The sequence below is a fragment of the Acomys russatus genome, chromosome 5 (genome assembly GCF_903995435.1).
Source record: "Acomys russatus chromosome 5, mAcoRus1.1, whole genome shotgun sequence".
In the NCBI taxonomy this organism is placed as follows: Eukaryota; Metazoa; Chordata; class Mammalia; order Rodentia; family Muridae; genus Acomys; species Acomys russatus.
This window is the reverse complement of record NC_067141.1, coordinates 30,218,174-30,244,300: the sequence shown is the minus strand read 5'-3', so window position 1 is coordinate 30,244,300 and position 26,127 is coordinate 30,218,174. Positions and strand designations below refer to the sequence as shown.

Sequence of the window (26,127 nt, the reverse complement as noted above, 5' to 3'; positions counted from 1 at the left end):
AAGATGGCATAGAGGTTAGGACACCCGACATCTGGACCTGCTGCTGCTTTGGGACTTGGTGTGTCTCGCCAGGCTGATTTCCCCTGGTATTATTGCCCCGCTCACATTTGCCTCGGAGGTGACCCACGTAGGGATGACCTGGGGACATCTGCAGGGAGGCTGGACAATCCAGGAGGGTGTGCCTAGGGTCTACCCGGGTGGGCTTTGCCTGTCCAAGGAGGGGATTTCCAGCCAGGGGTTACCAACTCCCAAACTTCTCTCTCTGTGCTTGGTGTCAGCTCCCGCATGTAGAGCCAGGGGGCGCTATCGCCCACCGCACTCCAGGCCCCCTGCTGGGCAAGGGAGACTGCGCCCTTAAACTACTGGCCCGCCCAGCTGGCTCCTGACTTCCTGCCTAAATGCAAACACAAGTCCAAAACCCGGATCCTCCTCCTGGGCCTTCTTCCTGGTGAATAGCCCATTCCCACACAGCAGGGATTAGAAAAAACCAGTTCCCCGGGTTTCACTCCCTGTCTGGGAATAGCAAAGTTTGGAAAGCTGGCAGAGTCTCTCTGGGCTGTCCAGGAAGGTGACCCCAGGGGTCTGGGAAGCCAGGGGAGGTCTGAGCAGGGCCCTGGGGCTGAAGATGCAGCCCACGGACACTTTCCACCAGCCTCTCCCTGGAGCTGGGGTCGAAGGATGCAGGAGAGGGGGACCATTAGCATTGGCGGGAGGGGGTGCGGTGCACAGAGCCAGGGCGCTTGGGGATCTTGCGCCAGCGCCGCTTGTCCCAGCGGCAGAGCAACAGCAGGCGGAAAGTGTCCCGGAAGGCTTTGTTGCAGAGTGCGTAGCACATGGGGTTGACAGTGCTGTTGACATAGCACAGCCAATAGCCCAGCTCCCATAGGGTCTCGGGAACACAGTCCTTGCAGAAGGTAGACACCAGCACCATGATGTTATATGGTGTCCAGGTGAGGATGAAGGCCAGCAGGATGGCACTCAGGGTCCGAGCTGCCTTCTTCTCCTTGACCAGTGAGAAGGTCTTTCGCTTGGCCAGTTGTTCCTTCCCTCGGGGTTTTTGGCCCTTGCCGCCTCGGTCTCGGCCTTTCTTGGTGGGCCTCTTGACTGTATTTGGGGAGCTTTTGGGGGGCTGCTTGGTGGGCGCCTGTGCCTCAGGATCCACCATGGGCATCTTGATCACCACTTCTGAGCCGGGCTCCTCGCCCTCAGAGGATGTGAGGGATTCCATGGAGCCTTCGTCGTCCTCCTCTTCTTCCTTCCAGCTGTAGGCCTGCAGAAGCCTGGGTGTCCGACAACAGCGACAGCAGCGGCCTGGAGGTGACTCCGGTGAGCCCTCAGCCCCCGGCTGGGACCTCTCTGAGCTGCTGCTGCTGCCACCGCCTTTGCCTGGTGTCTCAGAGCCCTGTAGAGCTGCCAGCTCCCGGGCTCGGTTTTCCGTCTCCCGGTAGATGCGCCAGTACAGCGTACACATGACTGTGACAGGGAGGTAGAAGGCAGCCATGGCTGTGCCAAAAGTGATTATGGGTTGGGAGAGGAACTGGATGTAGCACTGCCCAGCCATGACTGTCCGTTCTCCAACTAGGTATTGCCAGAAGAGGATGGCTGGGGCCCAGAGGACGAAGGAAACCAACCACGCCAGGCCAATCATTAGCGCTGCCCTGCGGGGAGTGCGCTTGGCTCGGTAGCTCAGGGGTCGGGTCACTGAGAAGTAACGGTCAAAGCTGATGAGCAGAAGATTCATGACGGAGGCATTGCTGGCCACATAGTCCAGGGCCAGCCAGAGGTCACAGGCCAGAGTGCCCAGAGCCCAGTGACCCATGAGCAGGTATGTGGTATAGAGGTTCATGGAGAAGGTGCCAATGATGAGGTCAGCACAGGCGAGGCTCAGCAGGAAGTAGTTGTTGACTGTCTTGAGCTCTGTGTTGACCTTGAAGGAGATGAGTACCAGCAGGTTGCCTGTCACTGTAGCCAGAGACAGGAGGCCTGTGGTGATCCCAATGAAGGCCACTTGCCAGGGGCCCTTTCCTGGTGCTAAGACGGTGATGTTGGGGCTGACAGCAGGGGGCGCTGAGGTGTTCATTGCTGCCTGGCGAGATGAAGGGGCAGCCCCTTTTTGAAGTCACAGGTTTTCCTCAGAGAAAGGGCATCACCTGAAAAGAGAGGACAGGAGCTTTGGCTGGACCACTAGGTATCTCTAGCATCTGAGTGGAAGAGTAAAAGATTACAGCCCCTGACCTATCAGAGCATCAGGCAGGACAGCATCACCGTCAACGCCAGGCACTGGTACCTACTCACAGTGGCTAATAATGTGCTTTTGAGCCACAAGGAGATTTGCCAGCAGCAAAGGGCAGCTTTGAAGGCATCTGAATCTTCATTCCAGCATCACCATTCAGACTCTGAGCCTCAGTTTTCTCCTTAGGAAATCTGCTACTAATTCCTGTCTTCAAAATTAAAAAAAATAATTCATTTATTTTTATTTTATGCAGATGTGTATTTTATCTGCATATATGTTTGTGCCCCAAGGGTAACAGTGACTAAGGGGGCTAGAAGAGAGGCATCAGATCCCCTGGGACTGGAGTTGCAGACATTGCGAGCTGCCTTGTGGGTGCTGGGAATTGAATCTGAGTCCTGTGGAAGAGCGGTTGGTAAGTGCTCTTGACTCTCAAGCTGTCTCTCCAGCCCCTAGCTCCTGTTTTCCATGCATTTCATGCAGCAGGGCTTGGGAGAGCTCCTCTCTATTACAGTCCTGTGAAATTTTCCAAGTATTTCACTAAACCTTATTAGAATTCTCATTTAAGAAGGCCTTGCTACACGCCAGACACAGTGCTAAGCACCTAATCAGGTTATCTAATTTAACTGTCCTGCGCATCCTTAGCAGGAAGGCCCTTGTCATCCCTTTCTTGCTGGAGGCAATGGTGACAGAGTGGCTGTAGTGACAAGCTGCTGAGGGGGATCAGAGCCCAGTTCCTCCACTTGCTGTGCATGGGGGGGGGGGGGGGGGGGGGGGGGGGGAGGCGTGAGGGTGCGGGGCTGTTCCATCGTGATTCAAATAAGGAATGCTGGGAAGGAGAAGAAGGATCCAGAGAAAAGAAGAGGACAGAGGACGGGGAGTGGTTGCACACATCTGTAATCCCTGCACTTGGCAGCAGGATCAGGAGTTTAAAGTCATGCTCTGTTACATAGTGACTGTGAGGCCAGCCTAGGCTCCAGGAGACTCCGCGGAGGGAGCAGGAGACAGGGAATGGGGTACACGGGAATGCACGCCTACACCGTCTACCATGGATTGTATGTGAAGCATACAATGGCTCAAAGGCCTCAGCTCCCAGTCAGGTGAGGGTCTGGCCCCAGAAGGGATGTGGGCGGCTCCCCTCCCTCTCTCTGCTCTGTTCCTGGGCCCCAGCTGAGGGCAGTAGGCAGCTTGGGGAACAGGAAGATTCCCCCAGACTTTCTGGGATCTGGAGTCTGGCCCAGGCACTAAGGTTGTGAAAATAAAAGGCCAGGAGACAGGGGAGGCCCACAGCCAAACCAAAGGCAGAAGGCCCCACTCAGCTACAGCCTAGCTGCAGTTGCTGTGTGTGATTTTGTGGGTCCTTTCTAATACCCCCATCTATCCACTGAAGAAATTTACAGTTTTCCTAGCCCAAAACTGTGGCCTTTAGGATTCTATTGTTGGGATGGTCCTAAGGGAGAAATATTGGGTGAGAGCATTTCAAGCCTTGGTGTCACTTGGGGACTTGGTCTGTACACAGAGACTAATGCAGTGTGCCTGTGAGCATGTGTGACCTGGAATGTGTGTGGCTGGGGGCAGCCCCATGGCTCTTGTCACTGTGCTAGAGCTCCAGTGTAGGGAGGGAGCTCAGTGTGTGACAGCATGAGCAAGAAGGCCTGTGTCTGTCAGTGTGTGCATGTGTGTCTGAGACACTTGACATTTGAGGGAGTGTGTGACGCCACAGCTAAAGAGCCTAGATGCCAGCACTAGGCTGCCTGCATTTAATACTTCACTTGATATTAACCACGGAAGAAGTGGTAACCAACAAGACAGTATTGGTATTGCCGGGGGTTTTTGTTGTTGTTGTTTTGTTTTTTTGTTTGATTTTTTTTTTCAAAACAGGGTTTCTCTGTGTAGCCCTGACTGTCTTGGAAATCGCTCTGTAAACCCGGCTGGCCTTGAACTCGGAGATCTGCCTGCTTCTCCCTCTTGAGTACTGGGATTAAAGGTGTGCCTCACCATGCCCTGCCCCCCTTTTTTGGAGGGGGGGATAAGATCTTTTTTATTATTATTATTATTATTATTATTATTATTATTATTATTATTATTTTGGTTTTTTGAGACAAGGTTTCTCTGTGTAACAGTCCTGGCTGTCTTGGACTCACTTTTGTAGACCAGCTGGCCTCAAACTCACAGTGATCTGCCTGCCTCTGCCTCCCAAGTGCTGGGATTAAAGGTGTGCGCCATGTCTTATGTAGCCCACTTGGGTTTCAAATTCTATATAATCGGGCTGGAGATGGCTCAATGGTTAAGAGCGCTGCCTGCTCTTCCAGAGGTCCTGAGTTCAATTCCCAGCAACCACATGGGGGTTCATAACCATCTGTAATGTGTGTGATCTGATGCCCTCTTCTGTCCTACAGGTGTACATGCAGGCAGAACACTATATACATAATAATAAATAAATAAATCTTTTAAAAAAATCTATGTAATCTAGGATGACTTTGTGCTCTGGGTCCTCCTTCTTGCCTTCCCCTCTCAAGGGCTGGGATTGCAGGTGAGGTCTGTTTGGATTTAAATCCACAGCTCACCATTTAATGTTTGAGATATTATTAGTGATGTAACATTAAAAAAATAAAAATCATTCATAGGATCTGGAGAGATGGCTCAGCAGTTGAGAGTGCTTACTAAGCCAGGCATGGTGGCGCATGCCTTTATCCTAGCCCTTAGGGAGACAGAGGCAGGTAGATGTCTGTGAGTTTGAGGCCAGCCTGGTCTATAAAGGAAGTCCACGACAGCCAAGGCTACACGAAGAAACCTTGTCTTGAAAAACCATAAAAGGGGCTAGAGAGATGGCTCAGAGAAGAACACTGACTGCTCTTCCAGAGGTCCTGGGTTCAATTCCCAGCAACAACATGGTGGCTCATAACCATCTATAATGAGATCAGATGCCCTCTTCTGGCCTGCAGGTGTACACACAGGCAGAGCACTGTATACATAATAGTAGATAAATAAATCTTTTTTAAAATGTGAAAGAAATATTAAAAAATAAATCATTTGGGCCGGGCGTAGTGGTAGGAGGCAGAGGCAGGCTGACTGCTGTGAGTTTGAGGACAGCCTGGTCTACAAAGTGAGTCTAGGACAGCCAAGGCTGCACAGAGAAACCCTGTCATGAAAAACCAAAAACCAAAACCCAAAACCCAAAAACAAAAAAACAAAACAAAAAATCATTCACTTATTAATTTATTTGTGACAGGGTCTCACGACAGGGTCCCCTGTAGTATAGGCCTGCTTCCCTTTCTGTATTGCAGGCAGGGGGATGACTTTGACTTCTGACCCTATTTCTACTTCCCAAGTGATGGGATTAAAAGCCAGCACCACCATATTGTATTTTATTAACTGTTAATTTATTATTATTATTGTTGTTGTTGTTGTTTGAGACAATGTAGCTCTGGCTGTCCTGGTCTTACTTTGTAGTCCAGACTTGCCTCGAACCCACAGAGCTGCACCTGCCTCTGCCTCTGGAGTGTTGGGATCCAATGCGTGCACCACCATGCCTGGCCTTAAATGATGTTATGTCTATAACTATAGATTCCTCAGCTGTGCTGTAGGGATTAACTAGGAGCTTTCAGTGAATACCTCCAGGAGTTGTTGAGAGGATTAAATGAGGTTTTGAAAATCAAGTGCTTAGAATGGCTCTTAATGTGCGGTGAGCATTGGGTTCCCATTAATTCAGCCTGTAGGAATGGGGGCTCCCTCCTGCTTGAGAGTGGCCACTTCTATTAAAAATCTTTCCTAGAGGGCTGGAGAGATGGCTCAGTGGTTAAGAGCACTGACTGGTCTTCCAGAGGTCCTGAGTTCAATTCCCAGCAACCGCATGGTGGCTCACAACCATCTATAATGTCATCTAACGTGCACTGTATACATAATAAATAAATCTTTAAAAATAATTCTTCCTGCCGGGTGTGGTGGCGCACGCCTTTAATCCCAGCACTCGGGAGGCAGAGGCAGGTGGATCACTGTGAGTTCGAGGCCAGCCTGGTCTACAAAGCAAGTTCAGGACAGCCAAGGGTCGAGAAACCCTGTCTTGAAAAAAAAAATCCTTCCTAGAATGGGAGACATGATCTTCTCTAGAGAAGAACCCAATGGGTTATTCAACACCAAGGGGTCAGCCTTGAAATCATGTACGTACAGGTGATACTAAAGGGTCCGAACTGGTTATATTTATATATTTAGGCATATATAGATACAGATACGTAACATAACAACTAAAAAGAGGTCATGCTTTTGAAAGGGAGCAAATTCTGGGGAGAGCAGATTGGAGGGAGGAAAGGGAAGAGAGAAAATGATGTCATTGTATTTAATTGAAAAAAAATCTCTCGGGCTGGAGAGATGACTCAGAGAGGTTAAGAGCATTGACTGCTCCTCCAGAGGTCCTGAGTTCAATTCCCAGCAACCACATGGTGGTTCACAACCATCTATAATGTGATCTGATCTGGTGCCCACTTCTGGCCTGCAGGTGTATATGCAGGCACAACACTGTATACATAATAATAAATAAATCTTAAAAAAAAAAACCAAAACTCTCCTAAGGTTGGGTGTGGTGGCACACACCTTTAATCTCAGCGCTCCTAAGGTTTGGCCTGGTCTACATAGTGAGTTCCAGGTCAGCCAGAGCTACAATGAGAAACTTTGTCTAGAAAAAAAGGGAGAGAGAGAGAGAGAGAGAGAGAGAAATCTCCTAGAGAGCATGGGTACAGCTTGTGGTAAATCACTTGTCTAGTTTGTCCAGCATTCATAGGGCTTTGGGTTTCATCCCTAACACAGGGCCCCAAATCTCTGACTGTGCAACAGTGACTGATAATAACGGTGCTTTTTGCTGTTGGACAGCTCACCCTGAGTCACTGCCAAATTATTTCTACACATTGGTGCATTATCTTATTTAATCTCTCTCTCTCTCTCTCTCTCTCTCTCTCTCTCTCTCTCTCTCTCTCTCTCTCTCTCTGTGTGTGTAGTAAGGAATCAAACATGAGGCCTTATAGATGTCTAGCAAGTGCTCTATCATTGATCTCCAGCCACAACTAATCTCTTTGCTTCCATTTCCCCCCCACTTTTTTTTTTTCCTTTTTAAGACAGAGATTATTTGAGGCAGCCTGGGCTGGCCTGGAACTCACTGTGTAGCCAAGGAAGATCTTAAACTTTTGATCCTCCATCTGCAGAAGCACAGGTACCATGCCAGTCGCACATAGTACACTCTGCAAATTGGGCCGCGTCTCCAACTCCAGCACTGAATCTCAGCAGGAACCTATGGCCTAGGCACAAGTTTCCCGATAAAGGAACGGAAGGAGACCTAAGGGAACCAGCATGAGAACCTGCAGAAGGCCACACAGGATCCCAGTCACTGTCCAGAGAAAATTCATTTACAAGAACCTATGACTAAACAGAAAAAACAAAAACCCAACCCAACCAAAAATGCACAAAACCCCAGACAAACACAAGAACTGAACATCACTGGAGACTAACTCACTAATCTGAATTTTAAAAGCATTGCACTAAAATGCAATCTACTTGTTCGCCTCCACCCTCACCAGCATTGTGATTCAAACCCTTGACTTCCTGCAGCAAGGCAAGCGCTCTGCTCCTGAGCTACAGTCCCAGATCCTGAGGCAGTCTTATGTATGACTTAGGTTGGCCTTGAACTCATGAGTGAGCCTCCCTCCTTAGCCTCCTGAGTGCTGGGGTTGGAGGCATGAGCTACCACATCTTGCAAAATAGGATTTATTTTTATTTAGAAGGGGTTTTCTTGCACCCCTTCGATACTGAAGTCAAGCTCTGGGCTAGAGGCTGGGGAAAGGCTGAAGCCTTCCCTGGTAAGGCTGGTGTCAGTCACTGTCTTGGGAATTTGCCCTGCATAGCCATTGTCTTTGATTTTCTGAACTCAGGGCTGTTTAAGGGAATAGACTGAGGCCCAGCAACAGTGGATAGAAGACTTTACCAAGGTCTCCTTGCTCCTAGACTGAGTCCAGTCCCCCATATGTCACCTCCATGTACTTTGGGGCACCAGAGCTGAGAAAAGACCTGTAAAGTAACCAGAGTAGAATGGCTGGCTGTTCAGGAAGGCTGTGCTCTCCCAGATGCAGAGGCTTGCTCAGGCTTAGCATGTGGGTGATATATATCTTGGCCAAAAAAATTTAAAGGTGTCCCCAGACCCCCAAAATTAATATTTTATGTAATGTGAAAAAAATCAATCTATAATGAATAAAATGTCAAAGGCAGGATCCAGCCCTGCACTTATTTGTTCAATCCCCATCTCTTTAGCTTTTACCCCAAAGCTGGTGATAATCCCCATGGACCTTTACTTACAAACAGAGCCAGCCTGTCCTAGTGTTGAGCGATTGAAGTAAAGCCTCATTATGGAGCCCTTTGGAGCCCAGGCTGGCCTCAAACTCAGAATTTCTTTGCCTTAGCCTCCAAGTGCCAGGATCACAGCCATGCACCACCAAATCTGGTTTGTTATTTGATTTTTTTTTTTTTTTTAAGTTCCATGCTGTGGCAAAATTGTCATCTGAGAGGCTTCACTCAGCAACTGATGGAAACAGATGCAGAGACCCACAGACAAACATTGGGCGGAGCTTGGGGGAGTACTGTGGGAGAAGGCAGGAAGGACGGAAAGAGCTAGAGAGGCCAAGGACAGTGAACTGCCATACAGAGAGCGTGCATGGGACAGACCTGAGCCCTCTGCACAGATGTAACGGTTATGCAGCCCTGTCTTCATGTGGGGCTCCTAACAGCAGGAACAGCCAGAGGGGTGGCTGTCTCTCCCTCTGTTGCCTGCCTTTGGTTTCTTCCCCCTAACTGGGCTGCCTTGTTTAGCAATGCTAGGAGAAGATGTACCTAGTCTGTCTTAACTGCAGCTTGGTATGCCAGGGTGGACTGATACCCATTGGGAGCCTCCCCTTTTTCTGAGGAGGATGGGAGGATGGGGGAGAGGCAAGGTGAGAGGGAGGGACTTAGAGGAGAGGAAGCTGCGATCTGGATGTAAAGTAAATAAATACATAAGTAAATTAGTTTTTTAAAAGTTCCAGGCTGGGGGCTGGAGAGATGGCTCAGAGGTTAAGAGCACTGTCTGCTATTCCAGAGGTCCTGAGTTCAATTCCTAGCAACCACATGGTGGCTCACAACCATCTATAATGGTGCCCTCTACTGGCCTGCAGGTGTACATGCAGACAGAACATTGTATACATACTAATAAATAAATAAATCTTAAAAAAAAATGTTCCAGGCTGGATGTGGTGGCACACTCCTGTAATCCTGGCACTCTAGAGGTGGAGGGGGGAGGATGCGGTGTTTTAGGCCAACTTGGTTTACATAGCGACTTTAAGGCTAGCCTGAGCTATTTGAGACTCTGTCTTAAGTACAAACAAAACAAAACAAATCAACAGCACAGTTGTGATATTATCTTTCTGGATTATGAAGTTTCTTCTCTCTCTGTCTCTCTCCTTTTTGGTGCTGGGGACACAGCCTTGTGTATACTAAACATGTATTTTACCGTTGAGTCACACCCTGAACCCCTGTGACCCTTCACGTTTTGCTCTAAGGTGATGGAGTGCATCACTTGACAGGTCCCAGCTTTGGCATGAGGACCTGGGACCCATGGCTCCGGAATGAGGCTCGGTGCTGTTCCTTCCTCCATGTGTTATCAGCACAATTTCCCCAACCTTCATCTTCCTCCTAGCCCTCACCCTCCAGCTGATGAGTGGGGTCCTGGAGCAGACACACAGTTAACGATGATGTCCTATCTCTCTAGCACCCCCCTTGCCCCCACCTCTTGTCTGCTTTTGGGTATAAAAGGGGATTTGGACCATCCTAGCGTCTCTGGGAGATGTGCAGTGTCCTGAATGCAACCTCTCCAGATGCTGTACAGAAAGGACCCAGTTCCCTGCCGTGAAGCTGAAGGCTCACTCAGGTCCCTGAACTGGAAGCTGTAGGGATAGCAACTCCAGGTGGAGGCATAGTGTCCTCTTGCCCATCACAGGCTTGTCTTAAGTCTAGTGGTGACTACTGTGAATGATGGAAGTGCTTTTGTTTGATTTCATTTCATTTTTCTTTCGAGACAGGGTTTCACTATTACAGCCCTGGCTAGCATTGAAATTACTTTTTTTTTTTTTTGGTTTGGTAAACCAGGGTAGTCTCAAAGTCGCATCGATCCACCTGCCTCTCTGCCTCTGCGTGCTGGGGTGCTGGGATTTTAGGTGTGAACCAGCATGCTTTGTTTAGTGCAGGACACCAGAGAGAAGGAATCCGAATATCCTTGGAGGTGAGGCAAGGCTGGCAGTCTCCTGCCTCGATGGCTGAAGTCCCTGCCAAATCTTTTTTAATGGCGAAAATTAGTTGTCACCTGTACTTAGGACTCTCTGGGTGCCAGATATACAGCGTTCCTTTTTTCCCTGCTGGGCACTCTTATTCTCTGTAGTATAGGTGAGGTAGCTGAGGCTCAGAGGGCTAAGCCACTTTCTGATGGTCCCATAGGAAGTGATAACTTCCCCGCTTTAAGGCCTATGCTCGTTCTGCTTGGCCAATTGTTCTGCGCCTCTCTGACTTTTGCCTCCCACTAGGAATGTTTAAGGAAAAAGGGCGGAGGTTCTAGGGAGCCAGAGTCAGACTCTCACCCTCTGGCCCTTCCACTCCCCTTTGGTGATGCAGCTTCAGCGGGTCATGACCCTGCTTTTCGGTTACAGTGAGAGCAGAGTAAAGTCAGATGACCCACTGGGGTCCTTGCTGTGCAACCTCAGCAGGTCTTTGTCACCTCAATCTCTCAGGTGTTGAGATGATACATCTATGTTATCACCCTTTTTTTGTTGTTGTTTTTTGAGACAAGGTTTCTCTGTGTAGCCTTGGCCATCCTGGACTCACTTTGTAGACCAGGCTGGCCTCTAACTCACAGCGATCTGTCTGCCTCTGCCTCCCGAGTGCTGGGATTAAAGGTGTGCGCCACCACGCTCGGCTATGTTATCATCCTTAACCAATTTGTTTTTGTTTTCTTTCTTCTTCTTTTGTTCTGTGCTGGGCATTGAACCCAGGACTTTGCATATGCTAAATTTCTAGCTGCCATTATCTGTCTGTCTGTCTGTCTGTCTGTCTGTCTGTCTATCTATCTATCTATCTATCTATCTATCTATCTATCTATCTATCTATCATCTATTTTTTAGGACAGGGTCTCATGCAATTCAGGCTACCATTGAGCTCCCTATGTGCTAAGAATGACTTTGAACTTCTGATCCACTTGTGTCTGCTTCTCAGTGGCTGGGATTACAGGTGTGTGCCACTATACCCAATTTATGGTGTGCTAGAGACTAAACCCAGGGGAACCTGTTTGCTAGGTGAGCAAACTACTAGTGGATCTATCTACTTTCTCAGCTGGATTTTCATTTTGCTTTTTTGTTTGTTTGTTTGTTTTATTTCTGTTTTTGTTGTTGTTTTTGTTTTTGCTTTTTTTCGAGACAGGGTCTCTCTGTGTAGCCTTGACTGTCCTGGACTTGATTTGTAGACCAGGTTGGCCTTGAACTCACAGCGATCTGCCTGCCTCTGCCTCCCAAGCGCTGGGATTAAATGTGTGCGCCACCACTGCCCACATCTCATTTTGCTTTTTAAAAAGTTTAACTTTGCTGCATGTGGTGGCGCACGCCTTTAATCCCGGCACTCAAGAGGCAGAGGCAGGCGGACCTCTGAGTTCCAGAATAGCTTAGTATACACAGAGAGCTCCAGGACAGTCAGGCTATACAGAGAAACCTTGTCTTGAAAGACAAACTAGCTAACAAACGAGAGTTTAAATTTATAAGTCTGTCTGTCTGTGTGAGTGTATGCTACATGTGCGGGTGCAGGTGGAGGCCAGAGTTACAGGTGGAACCAGAGTTACAGGTGGTTGTGAGCCACCTGATATGTATAAATGCTTATAAATGACTTAGTCTGAGGTCTCACTATTTAGCCCAAGATGGTCTTGAACTGAAAGGAATCCTGCTTCAGCCTTCTGAGTGCTGGGAGTTTAGATGCACACCACCATGCCTGGCCTACCTTTTGTATGTATGTGTCTATACACTGAGTTGTTTCCCCATCACCTACACTAGGCTAGCTGCCTTGTAAACTTCCAGGAATTCTCCTGTCTCTGTCTCTCATATCCTTATAGGGGCACCAGGATTAAAAGCAAACACAGATGCTTACTCTTATGTAGGTTCCTGGGGTTTGAACTCAGGCCCTCAGACTTGCATGACAAGTGTATTTACTCACTGAGCCATCTCTCTTAACTCTTTTTTTTTTTTTAAACTCTTGATTAGGGAGATTTCACTGTGTGTTCATGATGGCTACTAGAGGAAGGTATTCACATACTAACTCGGTTTCCAATGGTTGTAACCATCCTGGGGCTGAGAGACAGGGTGCTGCGGCTCAGTGGCAGACCCAGAAGTCTTAGGAAGAAGGGCCTTATGAAGCTCTCTGAAAGTACACATCCTGTCAGACATTCTTGGAGGGGCTGGAGAGATGACACAATGGCTAAGAGCACTGGCTGCTCTTACAGAGGTTTGGGGTTCAAGTCCCAGCACCCACATGGTGCTTGACCACAGTGTGTAACTCTAGTCTCTAGAGGATTCAATGCCCTTTTATGGCCTCCAGGGGCACCAGGCAGGCATGTGATGCACAGACATACATACAGGCAAAACAGTCCAGCCCATACATGGAAAATATTTTTTTTTCTTTTCGAGACAGGGTTTCTCTGTGTAACCCTGACTGTCTTGAAACTCACTTTGTAGACCAGCCTGGCCTTGAACTCAGAGAGCCACCTGCCTCTATCTCCCAAGTGCTGAAATTAAAGGTGTGTACCACCACTGCCCAGCTGAATAAATCTTAAACAAAACAGTAAAAAGCATTCAAGAAGGAGCTGGGAAATGTGGACTGTAAGGGGGGTCAGGCAGAAACTCCTTAAGTCAATCCTTAGCTTCAAGCTTTTGTTTCACTGACCTTAGGCAGGTCTTGACCTGAGAGCCTTTGTGTAAGATGGGGCGGAGTTTCTAGTAGGAGTGATTGTGTGTGGGAATGTGTGCATTGCTGAATGAGACTAGGGCATGGTGGGGTTGAGCCTATAGCGTTGTGGGGATGAGCTGGGATCTTGGAGCTTTTCCTTTTCGTGTTTTGGGCACACAAAGGTGTTAAGGAATGCGGAGAGTGCTTTTCTACCCAGGACTGTTGCCTCCTGAGGAAGACTGTTGGGAGCCTTTAATAATATTACTATTATTATCCTAGCAACTGATATTTACTGCCTGCTTGAGTATACCAGACATGGCTCTACGCATTATATGCATAATTTAATTTACTTGTTATAACTCCTTGAGAATAGATTCTATTATCTCCGATTTGCAAAAAGAGGTGACTTTAAAACTCATCAGTGATGCACTCTGCCTCTGAGACCCATCTCTGGGAGCCCCTCTTGGTGGGGTGTGTGGGGGTAGGGATGGGAGTGGGGATGGGGGTGAGGAGGTGTAAGTGTGGGGTAGGTGTAGGAGTGGGGGTGGGGGTAGGGGTGGGGAGGTGTAAGTGTGGGGTAGGTGTAGGAGTGGGGGGGGGGGGGGGGGGGGGAGGTGGAAGTGTGGGGTAGGGGTAGGGGATGGGAATCTCAATAGTCTCTCCACCATCTCCACTAGCTTGCTTGGCCAAACCCTAGTTTGAATCAGCCACCAGGCCTGGCTTTAGATTCTGGCCTGTGTATGTGTCATTTATCTGTGTGATGAATAATGACAGTGTGGGGGAGGGGGAGTCCAGCCTTAACTCTGATGAGGAAGGAAGGCAGAGGCTTTGTTTGACTCATTTGTCTTAGGGCTTGCTATGGAGTGATTGCTCAACAAATATTTGTGGAGTAAGTACCTGAATATGTGCATGTGAAGAGAGGGGGTCCTCCTTAATAACTTCAGGCTCTGGAGGTTGAGGATGAGCCTGAGAATCATGACCAGGTCCAGAACAGGGGTTGGGGGCCCTCTGCTTTTATGATCCCCTTACCCATCAGACCTCTGTTCTCTTGGGTAAGGGTGTGTCTGGCATAAGAGCATAGGCAAAAAAAAAAAAAAAAAAAAAAAAGCAAGAGCATCTTCATCTGTTCAGTGGTCCAAGAAAATTCTGCTTTACTGAGAGGCACAGGGAAGCTAAGTGAGGCTCACAGATAGATGTGTGTGTGTGTGTGTGTGTGTGTGTGTGTGTGTGTGTGTGTGTGTAAGTTAATGTGGGCTCCAAGAGTTATGGGATGAGGTCAGAGTCTCTAACACAAGGCAGGCCAGACTGATGACCGCCAGGGCCCTGAACCAATCCCCAGGGACTGGTGATCTGGCTGGTGAGAGGAAGGGAGAAAGAAAGAAGCTACTGGAGGTTGGGGGGGCGGGGAGGCTAGGCAGAGGCAGAGAGCACAAAGGATTCCTGAACATTAGACTTTCCTAAGCCTAGTCAAGGAGTGAGAAGGGAAGGAAGAGAATGACAGCACGCTGGGGATGATTTAAGAAGGAGGTGTGGAGCCATCTTGTTATTTTGGGGCTAGAAGCTGTCAGAAAAATGTGGCTTGGGCAGAGACGATACAAGGGAGAGGGTGGTCTCCAGAGAGGGACTGGGCACCTGGGACTTCACATATGTAATAAGGGGGTGGTCCTGGCCAAGGCTCTTGATTACTCCTTTCTTCAGGGGCCATGGCCCAGAAGCCAGGCTCTCTGGGTAGCTCCCCTAGGTTAACTTTTCTCTTCAGGTGGCTCTTGATTCGTTAAAGGTTCACACAACTTCCTCCTCTGATGCTCTCGCCTTGGAAACATGCAAGTAAATAAATGGAATTAATCTTGGGTTTTAGGCTCAAGCCCACTACTCTTGGAGTGCCAGCTAACCTAGCGGAGGTCGGTGGCCATTAGTTAAATGCTTCCTAAGTGCCCTGCTGATCTGGAAGAGGAGCATCTGTCTTAGAACCGTGGCCAAATTTGCTTCCCAGTGATGGCCCTTGACTAGCTGGTTGTCTTTAACCAGGCTGCGAAGAGCCTGACTGTTAGGAGGCTGCAACCTAGACCTTGCTCTGCAAGCGTGGCATCAGTGATTCTGGGCCCCCCTCACCCTCCTCCCAGCATGCCCCCAGATCCTCACTCCTTGTATTCCTCCCCCCCTTTTTCCTTTCTTCTTCTTCTTCTCTCTCGCCCTCCCCCATTTTTCTAGGCATCACCATGGCATCACAGCAGAGCAGAAACTCAGCTCGATTCACCCACCTCTTCCCTGCCTGCCTGCTTGGGAGCCCAAGCTCCTGCCTCACAAAGCTTGCTACACCCTTCTCTTCCCCATTACATCCTATTCTCCTGTTCACGGAGGTGGTAGCACAGTGTTATGCTGAGGGTAAGAAGAATGGGTCCAAGTACCAATGGGATTTCTATGTTTCTCTTCTGTGGCCATGAGTGTGTATGTCTGTTTCCTTTTTTTTTTTTTTTCAGCCTCATTCTCTCTCACCGTACATTGGGACAGCTCTGTCTAGACCTTTCTGGACACTTAGGACTTTCCATTAGTCTTCAAGCTCCACCAAAGCCACAGCCACCAGCCCAGCATGGAAGTCAAGAACGATGCCCTTTGTAGCTCTGTTCCCCCATCTCTTCCTCTTGCATGTCTCAGCAGCTATCACGGCTTGCCTAGTAGCTGAGGTCGGGGGGGTCGGAGCGCTTTCCTTAAGCAGCTCATGGAGCAGCTGGTTACTGTGGGACAGGAGACTGGCTCCTGGAGACTGCCAGCCAGTGAGGCAGGGGCTACTGAGGCCAATGAGATGGTCCTGCAGATAGATGCACACTGTAGGAAGAAGTGAACCCCTCTCCGCTGGCACTAAGAACCCCAAAGGTGAACAGATCTTCATGATCCAAATGCCCCTTCTCCAGACACCTGCCTTAGAGGTGGCAACTTGCAAGAATCAGTGCCGTTGGCTCCAAGTCATCCTACTGGCATGTGGGGACACACATGCATGCCTTTAGTACCCTTGTATTGCCTGTGAGCTGCCTGCTATAAGTTACAGATACTAAAAACACAGGGAGGGAGCCTCTGGGTCCCCATGCTGCCATGGTCACATTCTGTAGGAGATGTGGCTGTCCATGTGCTTATTTGTCTCCAAAGAGCACTGGGGCTCTTTGCCTGGTCTCCTGCTGGCTTCTGGCCCAACACCCACCTTAGCATCCAGCTTGTCCATCTGGCCAGCAGCCTCATTCAATCCATCTTGGGGGGGGGCTGAAGGTGGATGGGGGAGGTAGGATTCAGGGTTTCCTGAAGGAGGAGAGAAGCAGGCTCTGGGACTGATGTCCCCAAAAGTATGTACATGGGGTCACCCTTCAACGGGGTGCTGGTGGCAAGGTCTGACTCCTGCCCTTCCTCCCCCTTCTGCCTTCAGGGTGCTAGGGGAATCTGCTAATGACATGCCATCTAATCTTTTCTGAACTGTAGACTGAGTTTCCTAAGAGGCTCTCCATCTCTTCTGCCAGCTGAAACCCAGAAAAACATCAGATGAATCCACTGAAAACCAGCAGACATGGTGTTTGGAGCAGCCAATGCCCACTGCTACAGAGCCCTCTTGGCCTCTAGACCCCTCCTCCCTGGCCACCTCCCCTACCCAGAATCCACCCTCACTTCATCTCCTTCTTGTCTCTGCCCTGTCCCAGAGGACCCTGCTGCTTCTGCACCCAGTTCAACACAGCCCCTCCCAAACCCTTCCAATTGTACTCACCGAGGGACCGGAGACGGGTCTGTAGGGTCTGCAGCTTCACTGCTTCTCCGGGGGGCCTGCAGCGTCTCCTGGGACCCAAACACCTGGCTCCTGGGGGGAGCTGCGCCCTGTGCTGGCAGCGAGAGAGGCACAGCCAGTGATTGGCATGTCCCACCCCCTGGCACGCCAGCCTTGGGGGGGGGAGGGAAAAAGGGAAAGAGAGGGAGGGAAGAAAGGGAAAGAGAGGGAGGGGGAGCAGGAGGGAAGCCTCAGGCAGCATCTGGGGTTGGACTAAGTCCTGGAGTGTGCCCCCCTCGTCTACAAGGGCACCCACTTTGAGCCTTGAGAAGGAGGAGGCAGGACATGAGGAAAGAGAGCCCAGGAAGGCTAAAAGTCCAGGAGGAGAGAGAAGGCGGATACAGGGAGACAAACACCCACACCCACTGCACACAGACTGACGGCACACACACACACACACACACACACACACACACACTCACAAAGGCACACTCTGTTTCCCGGGCTCCTTCCCCCACCCAACCGGAAAGCCCCCAACTCGTGTGCACCATGTCCCAACACACATGCCCCGTTTCACATGCCTGCTTCCTTTGTACACATGCCCCCCCCCATGAACATGCCCACGCGCCCACCCACCCACCCAGCCAGCCACACACCCTGCTCTTCCTCCCTGCTGCGAGGGAGCTAGATTCCTTCTGTTTGAAAATGACACATTGGGCCTCACGTGAGAAGTTCTAACTTGGAACAGATCCAGAGGCTTGGTGCACCCGCCCTGGCGCTGAGTGGCATGCCCACATGCTGGGCAGTGCCATATAGAATGTGCAAAGCCCTGACATAAGGGTATATGGGAGTCTGATTTGTGGGGAGTTTGGGGGCTGTGTGTTTGTTCCATATGCTTTTCAGTGTCTCGTATGTGTGCATTCCTGTGTGCTCAGGTCACCGTGCAGCCTGTGTAAGTCAGGTGTGACCTTGCTAATATGGAGCCAGAACGCATGTGCATGCGTGTGTCTGTCTGTACTCAGTGTGCGCCTGAGTGTTGCCCAACTGTGGAATTGGCTAATTTTGACAAGCAAGGCAGCATCTACCTCCCTGCCTGTTCCACCCCCAGTTTCCCCTTGGAAGACAGACAGACAGGCAGGCAGACAGACAGCTCTCCTCCCAGCTTGTCAAACTCTGTCTCCCCTGACTCCCACTCTGGTTCACAGGTGTGTACCTGGGGACTGTGAGCCACTCCTCCCCTCAGCCTACAAGTTAGCCCGCAGCCCTCCCCCTGGTCCGTTGGGAATTCTGTGTTGTTTCCTCAGAGATAGAGACCCCCGCCCCACCGGGGGGGGGGGGTGTTTTGTCATAGGGACCTGGGTCCAGCAATAGAGACTTCCTGGAGAGCGGACCGTAGAGGAGAACTGGAAAAGCTAAAAGCTCCGGTGTTTTTTGCCCCGTGGCTGTGATGAAGCCTTGGGTGGGAGGTGGGAAGGACCAAAATTAAGATCGCCATAATATAGAAGAGAAATGAGAAAGCTGAAGGTGGGTATGAGGTGATATGCTGTTTGGACACAGGTCCTGGGGACTCTGAACTCAGAATTTTGGAGTATGGGGCACAGGGTTGGGTCCCAGACCCCCCCACCCCATTTTTCCTCCTCTTTTCATTTTCCTACCAAGCATCCTATCCCAGTGTTGAGTTTGGAGTCTAATTGCCTAAGGAGTCAGGGAAGGAAGAAATTGGCGTCTCTAGCGCTTGGTCCAGCAGCCGCGGGGCACAGGTGGCAGGTACTTGAGGGAACATCAATACTTTTGAGGAGCCAGGGTGCCTTCTTTTTCTGTTTGGTCAGATACTGCACCTGGGAGCTGTGTCAGGAGGTATCCGAGCAGCTAGCTCCTCCTCCCACCCTCGGGGTCATTAAACCCTCAGGGTTAGGTCAGAAACCAAGCAGTCCGGGCGACGGGCTGCCCCCTGCTGGGCCGTCCTTAGGTTACGGGCTGCCGGTTGGGAGCGCAGTGGGGGTGCGTGTACTTGTGCGTGTACACGTGGCTTAGAGTGGGGGAGTTAGACCTCCACATCCATTTCCGAGTCTGAATCAAGCTTCCTCTTTGCCCCTTCCCCCAATCTTCTTGCTCTCCCTTTTCTCCCACCGCCTCTGCACATGTCCCTTTAGAAATAAAAACACTTATTTTGTGGGCGGGAGAGGAGGGTGTCCAGCTTTCCCCCTGCCTCCTCCTGAGTACCCCTTATCTTTGGCCCACGCAGCTTTCAGGAGTCTGTGCAGCTTTGGAAGAAGGGGGCTATAGCCGGGTCCCTCCCGTTGCTGTATCACGCTTTTTGCGTTCCTGCCTATCTTGCCTAGGTCTCCCCTTACCAGTTGGAGAAACTGAGGCACTAGGGAAGAAGGGAGGCAGCGCGGGGAGAAGCGCTCCCGCCCGGCTCGCTCACCACCCCCGCATTCGCGCCGGATTTAGCCGCAGGGAGGCTGGGAACATTGTCTTTATTTTAAGCCGCCGAGTGCGGCACGAACGCGGCTGCTCCCGACAAAGGGCTTCGCTAAGCGGCTGCAGGCGGTGCACGTGGGGGTCCGGCCCGGCCCCCTTGTGACCCCCCTCTCCAGCTGCCTTGACCGTCTTCGGCTTTCTTTTGTCTGTTGAGGTGGGGGCTGGGCCTATACAGGACTCAGGGTCTGCGCTCTTGCTAGTTGCTATTTTTGATCAGCGTTGGATGATTCGGCCCAATCATAAATACTTCTAAGTAGAAAAATAGTGATGTTGTCCTGGGTTCGAATCCAACTTTAGGTTGGTTCATTCGAACTGCTCGTCAAGTTAGAGCTTGTCTCTAGGTCTGTTTAATCATTGACATGGGTAAAAGTACCTCCCTTGATGCGGCAGTTACAAAGGGTGGCACCTTCAGCTTCTAAAAGAGAAAGCTATCATTGTTAGTTATAATAGGTATTGAGCGCTTACTCCCGCCAGGCGCTGCTGCTAAACGCTTTTCACGAATTAACCTGTCGCTCGCTCACTGTTCTGTGTGGTAGGCTTTCTTACTTCCATTTTACAGGCTGAATAGATTCACAAAACGGCACGTGTCCCTGGCTTTGTGGAGGGTTCCGTGTGACTGAACGATCCTGGGGTTGGGAGCCAGGTGGCAGCTCGCGGGCTGCAGTTTGAAGGAAAGGCTAGTATTTTCCTTAAAAAATGTAACATTCTATTTATCGCGTATGTGTAGGCGCATGTGTGTATAACATGCCATAGCGCTCAGGTGGAGGTTAGAGGAAAACCTGCAGGGGTCGGCTCTCTCCTTCCATCTCTGGGTCCCGAGGATTCAATTTAGATGTTAAGATAGTCCCCCTCCCCCCAAAGGCCTCCATGGGGGGGGGAGTGTTCTCGTAGAGCACCGCACCACCTCGCTAAGCCTTCAGGATGTGGCTTCCGTTGTACTAAAGGGTGGAGGCCACGGGAGGGAGGTTCACTCTTATTTTGCGCGGCCTGTGAAGTGTAGGTGATCTCGAGGGACCTTGGGGAGGGCAGCGGGCCAGAGGTGGGCCAGAGGTGTCACCACTCCCGAAGGCAGCCAGACGACTTAACAGAGAGCCTCCTCACTTCTTCCAGGGCCTGAAGTCTTTCTTAACCTTCCAGGATCTTCCTCTCCACTCCAACCAGAGTTTCTAGATTTAAAAGGAAAAGCTACAATCCAGAGCGGGGCCGCGGATGGACCAGGGCAGACTCAAGTCACGACACGATTTTGGGTCAAGAAATCGAGGTTTTACTGAGTCTTAAGATGAACGAACATAGAGACACAGCCTCAACCGATTCGTCATCTTCCTGGGCCAGTAGAGTCTGGCTCCTGTTGGCAGGGTCATGTCCGGGAAGCAGTCTCTGTCTATCCCTCGTCTCACAGCCTAGAGCTGTCAGGGACCCTGACCCTCAAGGGCCACTTAGTTTCTGCTGTAGATTTAGGTGGCCCCTGGCACTGGGAACTTAAGGCAACCCCAGGCGGAACCTTAGAACCGTGTTCTCATAAGGTATCTCTAAACAGCCCTTATTCCTGCCCACGAGGACAGGACTCAGAGCTCAGGTCACTGCCTTGAGGTTGGCTGCAGCCTAGAAGCGTGGACCAGATCCAGGGAAAAGGCAGTCCTCCTGCGCCAAGCCGTCTTCTCAACTCTCTCGCTAAAGCCAAAAGCCGCTCCGGAAATTGATCAATCTTCCCTTGGTCACTGGCCAGAGGATCTCAACGCTCCCATGGGGTAGATTCATCTTGGCCCAGACCTAGCTCCAAGTGAAATTGCTGCTTAGGAGTCTGACGTAGACCCAGACTTCAGGGTCTTCAGACTTTTCCCTTTATGGGGGCTGGGGGTGGGGTCCTTTACCCTGCTCCTGTTGTTCTTTCCCCTTTCCTCACATTTTTCCCAACAACCCAGTGTATAGATTACATCTCATGTGTTGTCATTATGGTTTCTACTGCTGCCACCAAAACACCTTGACCAAAAGCAAGTTGGGGAGGAAAGGATGTATTCGGCCTTAACTTCTGTATCATAGTCTGTCATTGGAGGGACTCAGGACAGGAACCTGGTGGCAGGGCAAAGGCCATGGAGGGAGGGAATGCTGCTTACTGGCTTGCTTCCAAGGCTTGTTCAGCCTGCTTTCTTATAGAATCCAGGGCCACTAGTCCGGGGTGGCCCCACCCACAATGGACTAGGCACTGGACTAGGACTGGTCATTAGTTGCGAAATGCCTTATAGCTGGATCTCATGGAGGTATTTCCTCAACTGAGGTGCCTTCCTCTCTGATGACTCTAGCTTGTGTCAACTTGACACACAAAGCCAGCCAACACACCATATGTAGAGTAAACCTTGACATCCAACACAGTGAGGGAGGAGAAGGACCCAAAGAACCTTGGCCTTGCACAGGCTGATGGAGTATGAAGTCTGCCAGGGGAGGGAGTGGACAGCCCTCCCCCCCCACCCCCCGCAGCCCTTCGTCCCTCCCACTGCATCCAGTGTCTGGGTACCCAGCATGGGTGCCTGGGGTTGGATGGCACGATCCCATTTTTTTCCCTCCCTGGAAGGAAAATAGTAGTGCTTTCCTGTTGGAGGTTCATAAGAAGAGGTACACCACTACCACCCGAAGGTGAGAGGAGCTGGCTGTCCTTCACTGCACGTGTTCTGGCTATGCAGTTCATAAACTGTTTCTAACTTCTTGTATATGTATGTATGTATGTATGTGTGTGTGTGTGCTCTCGCAGGTGCAGGCACACTGGAGCTAGGGCACCCCTGTGCAGGTCAGATAACAGCCTGAGGGCATTAAAGCCTGTGGCCTGCCTGTCGCTAGCCCCATATTCACAACTCTTCACAATGGTCCCACGACACAGGGCAGTTTGGTTCCAATTTAATGATAGAAACCAGACCTGGGCGCTTAGGTTAATTCATTCTGATGTCTTTACCCCATCACAGTGTGTGGTTTTCTCTCTTTTGTTTTTGTTTTTTGTTTATTGTTGTTGTCTTGGTTTTGGTTTTGGTTTTTTGAGACAGGGTTTCTCTGTGTAGCCTTGGCTGTCCTGGATTTGCTTTGTAGTCCAGGCTGGCCTCAAACTCACAAATATTCCTGCCTCTACCTCCCAAGTACTGGGATTAAAGGTATGTACCACCACCACCACCAGGCCAAAATTTGTGGTTTTGCTCTCAGCTTGGAGCCTAATTAGCAGGAAGCCCTCTTTACCATTTGTAAGAAAAAAAGGACATTCCTGGAAACCTAAACCAAAGTCCCTCCTGCCCTCCAGCCTGCAGTAATAATAACAACAGCAACAACAATTATTATTTTGAGACAAGATCTCATGTAGCCCAGGCTGGTGTCAAACTTGCTTTGTGGCTTGACCTTCTCATCCTTTTGCCTGTGAGGATCACAAAGGTATAATCGCCACACTGGTGTTATGTGGCGCTTGGGATAGAATCCAGGCCTCTTGGAGTTCTAGGAAGTGCTGAACTCCGCAGCCCCACTATTCAATGGAAACTTGCATGCATGAAGTATATGTTGGCTTGGTTTGGAGTGTTTTACATGTTTTTCACTAATTCAAAATGTGTTTTTTTTTTTTTTTTTTTTTTAAGAAAAAGCAGGATCTCACTGTGTAGCCTTGACTTCAAACTTACAGAGATCTACTGGCCTGCCTCTGGAGTGCTGGGGTCAAAGGTCTACATCACCACATCTGGCTCATTTAATTTTTTTTTAAGTTTAATTTATCTTATGTGCATGAGTATTTTGCCTGCATGTGTGTCTGAGCAGCAAGTGTGTGCGTTCCCAGGAAGGTTAGAAGAGGGTGTTGGAGCCCCTGGGACTGGAGTTACAGGTGCTTGAGAAACATCATGTGGGTGCTGAGAACTGAACATTGGTGGGTGTGGAACCAGGCCACTTGACTTTTTTTAAAAAATTATTTATTATGGATATAGTGTTATGCCTGCATGTATACCAGAAGAGGCTGTCAGATCTCATAGATGGTTGTGAGCCACCATGTGGTTGCTGGGAATTGAACTCAGGACGTTTAGAAGAGGAGCCAGTGCTCTTAACCTCTGAGCCAGCGCTCCAGCTCTCTCACTTAACTTCTAATTATTGCTCTTGCCTTTATCACGAAGGTTCTCAGATGTCAGTGTATCCATATCATCTGCCCCTCGCCCCCGTTTTCACTCTCTCTATCCACATCTGTGGGCTATGAGCCATTGTGTTAAGGCCTACAGATCCTGGTCCCCTGAAAGCCCCTTTTTACCCCTCCTCCACCCCAGCCTCCTGTCAGCTTCAGCACTGATGGATGGAGGCCTGACCAGGGTAGAGATAGATGAGATGAGAAGGCCTCAGGAAGCCTGTTCACCTCAGGAAGCCTGTTCACTTAGTGATTAGCTCTGTGGAATTGAGTTAGGACCAAAGCTCCCGGGCTGAACGGGGACAGTGGGGAGGGGTGGGTGGGGGAGCAGGAATGGCCGCTTCTTGGTTCTGGTACAAGTTTGTAAGGGCCTGGAGTCCTGTAAGCTCAAAGGGCTTAGCAGACCTAGAGGAAGCTTGTGGGACCCCAAGGGTATGGTGGCAATCTTTCTTGCTTTTCCTATTCTCTTTCGACAGAGGCTGAGCACGTCTCAGCTCCAGGGTGTGACCAAGAGAGGAAAGGAAGGCATTTCCCTAGGAAGACCACCCAGCAGGACATGGCAGCAAGGCGGCCATGTCTTTGTCTGTTTGGGTTTTGGATTGCGGAAGACCAATCTATTTGGACTCCAAGCCTCCTCACTTGTGACTTCGTGTTTTCATGTCTTTTAGATCTGTGAAGGACTTTTCTCTTGAGCACATGTCCAGCCTTCCTGGCTTTCTTTACCACAAAAGTGGAGTTGGTTCTGCAAACTGCCTGAATAGGCCCTGGGCTCATCCCAGCCATCCTCGTGGGGATCCTTTGCTAACTGGGGACAGATCTCTAGAGTGTCGCTAACTTGAAACTCACACAGTACAGTCCACAGCTTGTCTTCTTCTTCCAGCCTTGTGTCCAGCACTGTGCTCAATCCTGGGAAGGGAGCAGAAGCCAGAGAGAGATGTCATGATGCTTCCAGATGAGCTGGATTGGAAGAGCTGCTCTTGGGAATGCTTCCAGGAGCACCAGAGCCCACAGTTACCTGGGAATCCGAGTGGGGAAAGGCGAAGAAAGGCAGAGGGGTGTTCAGTAGACGTTGGACCCAGTGAGGAGGCTGTAGGCCGGGTGGAGGCGGAAGGCACACTTTAAGAAGGTCCATTATGCCTTTCCAGGCTGCCCAGGAACAGGTCCAAACGGCATTGTTCTTGATTCTCTGTGTAGCCTTGACTGTCCTGGATTTCTTTGTAGACCAGGTTGGCCTGGAACTCACAGCGATCTGCCTGCCTCTGCCTCCCAAGTACTGGGATTAAAGGCGTGAGCCACCACCACCTGGCTTCACAGAAGCCTTTTATGTCAACCTGCCCACCATCACTCTGTGTAATATGGATTCTCCTCTGCGCTACGTTGACATTGCCATCCCATGCAACAACAAGGAGCTCACTCAGTGGGTCTGATGTGGTAGATGTTGGCCTGGGGAGCACTCCACAGGCATGGCTCTGTCTCCCATGAGCACCCATGGGAGGTTATGCCTGATCTTTACTTCTACAGAGACCCAGAGGAGATTGAGAAGGAGGAGCAGGCTGATGCTAAGAAGGCCGTGACCAAGGAGGAATTCCAGGGCAGATGGACTGAACTAGCTTCTGAGTTCACTGTTTAGCCAGAGGTGGCAGACTGGTCTGAGGGTGTACAGGTGCCCTCTGTGCCCATCCAGCAGTTCCCTACTGAGAACTGGAGCGCCCAGCCAGCCACTGAGGACTGGTCAGCAGCTCCCACAGCGCAGGCTACCGAGTGGGTTGGAGCTACCACTGAGTGGTCCTGAGCTGCTCTGCAGACACCTGAGCAAAGGGGGGAAAGGTGGAGGGGAGAAAAGTTCCTAAAAGGGGTAAAAAAAAGTTATATAACAGGGCTGGAGCGATGGCTCGGAGGTTAAGAGCACTGGCTACTACTCTTCAAGAGGTCCTGAGTTCGATCCTCAGCAACCACATGGTGGCTCACAACCATCTGTAATGTGATCTGATGCGCTCTCCTGACCTGCAGGGTTACAAGCAAGCAGAGCACTGTGTACATAATAAATAAATAAATCTTAAAAAAAAATAAATAAATAAAAAAACATGTTAGGGCACCAGAATGGGCCAAAATGTGACTGGTGGCAACCCTAGGAGAGAAGGAGTCATGGCTTCTCTCCCGGGTCTGTTAATCTATCCACACATTTGGTACAGATGAAGGCAGCGATAGGCAAGACGGGGCCAAGCTGCTCTATTATGTCTCATGCTCTCCGAAGATAGTCCACCTGGAGTTCGCCTGAGTTCTGTCTCCCTCCTCAGATCCCTCTTCTCCTTTGAACTGAGTGGGAGACTCAGCTAGCAGGGTCTACCTTTCAGATGCCAGTAGGTGTTACACTAGCAGGAGAAGCCTCCGTAACTTTTCTTCCAGGAAACTGTTCTAGCTGGGTGGTTCAGTTGTTCAAGATGTCTGCCTAGCAAGCCTGAAGAGCTGGGTTTGATGCCTGGAGCCCATAGAGAAGATGAAAGGAGATAGTTGACTCCATAAAGTTGTCCTCTGAGTGCCACATGC

At 50.2% G+C, this 26,127-nt stretch overlaps 1 protein-coding gene, 1 long non-coding RNA gene and 1 pseudogene across 3 annotated transcripts; 2 read left to right on the top strand and 1 right to left on the bottom strand.

The window, feature by feature from the left end:
- On the bottom strand, positions 1-17,639 carry Chrm1 (cholinergic receptor muscarinic 1). 2 transcript variants are annotated; one of them, XM_051146061.1, is made up of 4 exons: positions 17,621-17,638; positions 16,968-17,079; positions 16,416-16,510; positions 1-2,150 (listed from the first exon to the last, which is right to left on the bottom strand). In XM_051146061.1, exon 4 carries the CDS (start codon positions 2,078-2,080, stop codon positions 698-700), a length of 1,383 nt encoding a protein of 460 aa, XP_051002018.1. In that variant the 5' UTR covers positions 2,081-2,150; positions 16,416-16,510; positions 16,968-17,079; positions 17,621-17,638; the 3' UTR covers positions 1-697. The 2 variants fall into 2 exon arrangements, with proteins under 2 accessions (XP_051002018.1, XP_051002017.1); XM_051146060.1 differs by lacking the exon at positions 16,416-16,510 and having other exon boundaries at positions 17,621-17,639.
- LOC127189316 (uncharacterized) lies at positions 1,181-24,524 on the top strand. Its single transcript, XR_007830645.1, has 4 exons — positions 1,181-1,326; positions 1,583-1,825; positions 2,524-2,645; positions 24,249-24,524. It is a non-coding gene; the product is annotated as an uncharacterized LOC127189316 (long non-coding RNA).
- On the top strand, positions 24,523-25,397 carry LOC127189793 (40S ribosomal protein SA-like; annotated as a pseudogene).
- The last annotated feature ends 730 nt before the right edge of the window (positions 25,398-26,127 follow it).

Coding starts and splice junctions, on each gene's coding strand:
- Chrm1 (XM_051146060.1), bottom strand. CDS start 2,080: ATGAACACCTCAGCGCCCCCTGCTGTCAGCCCCAACATCACCGTCTTA.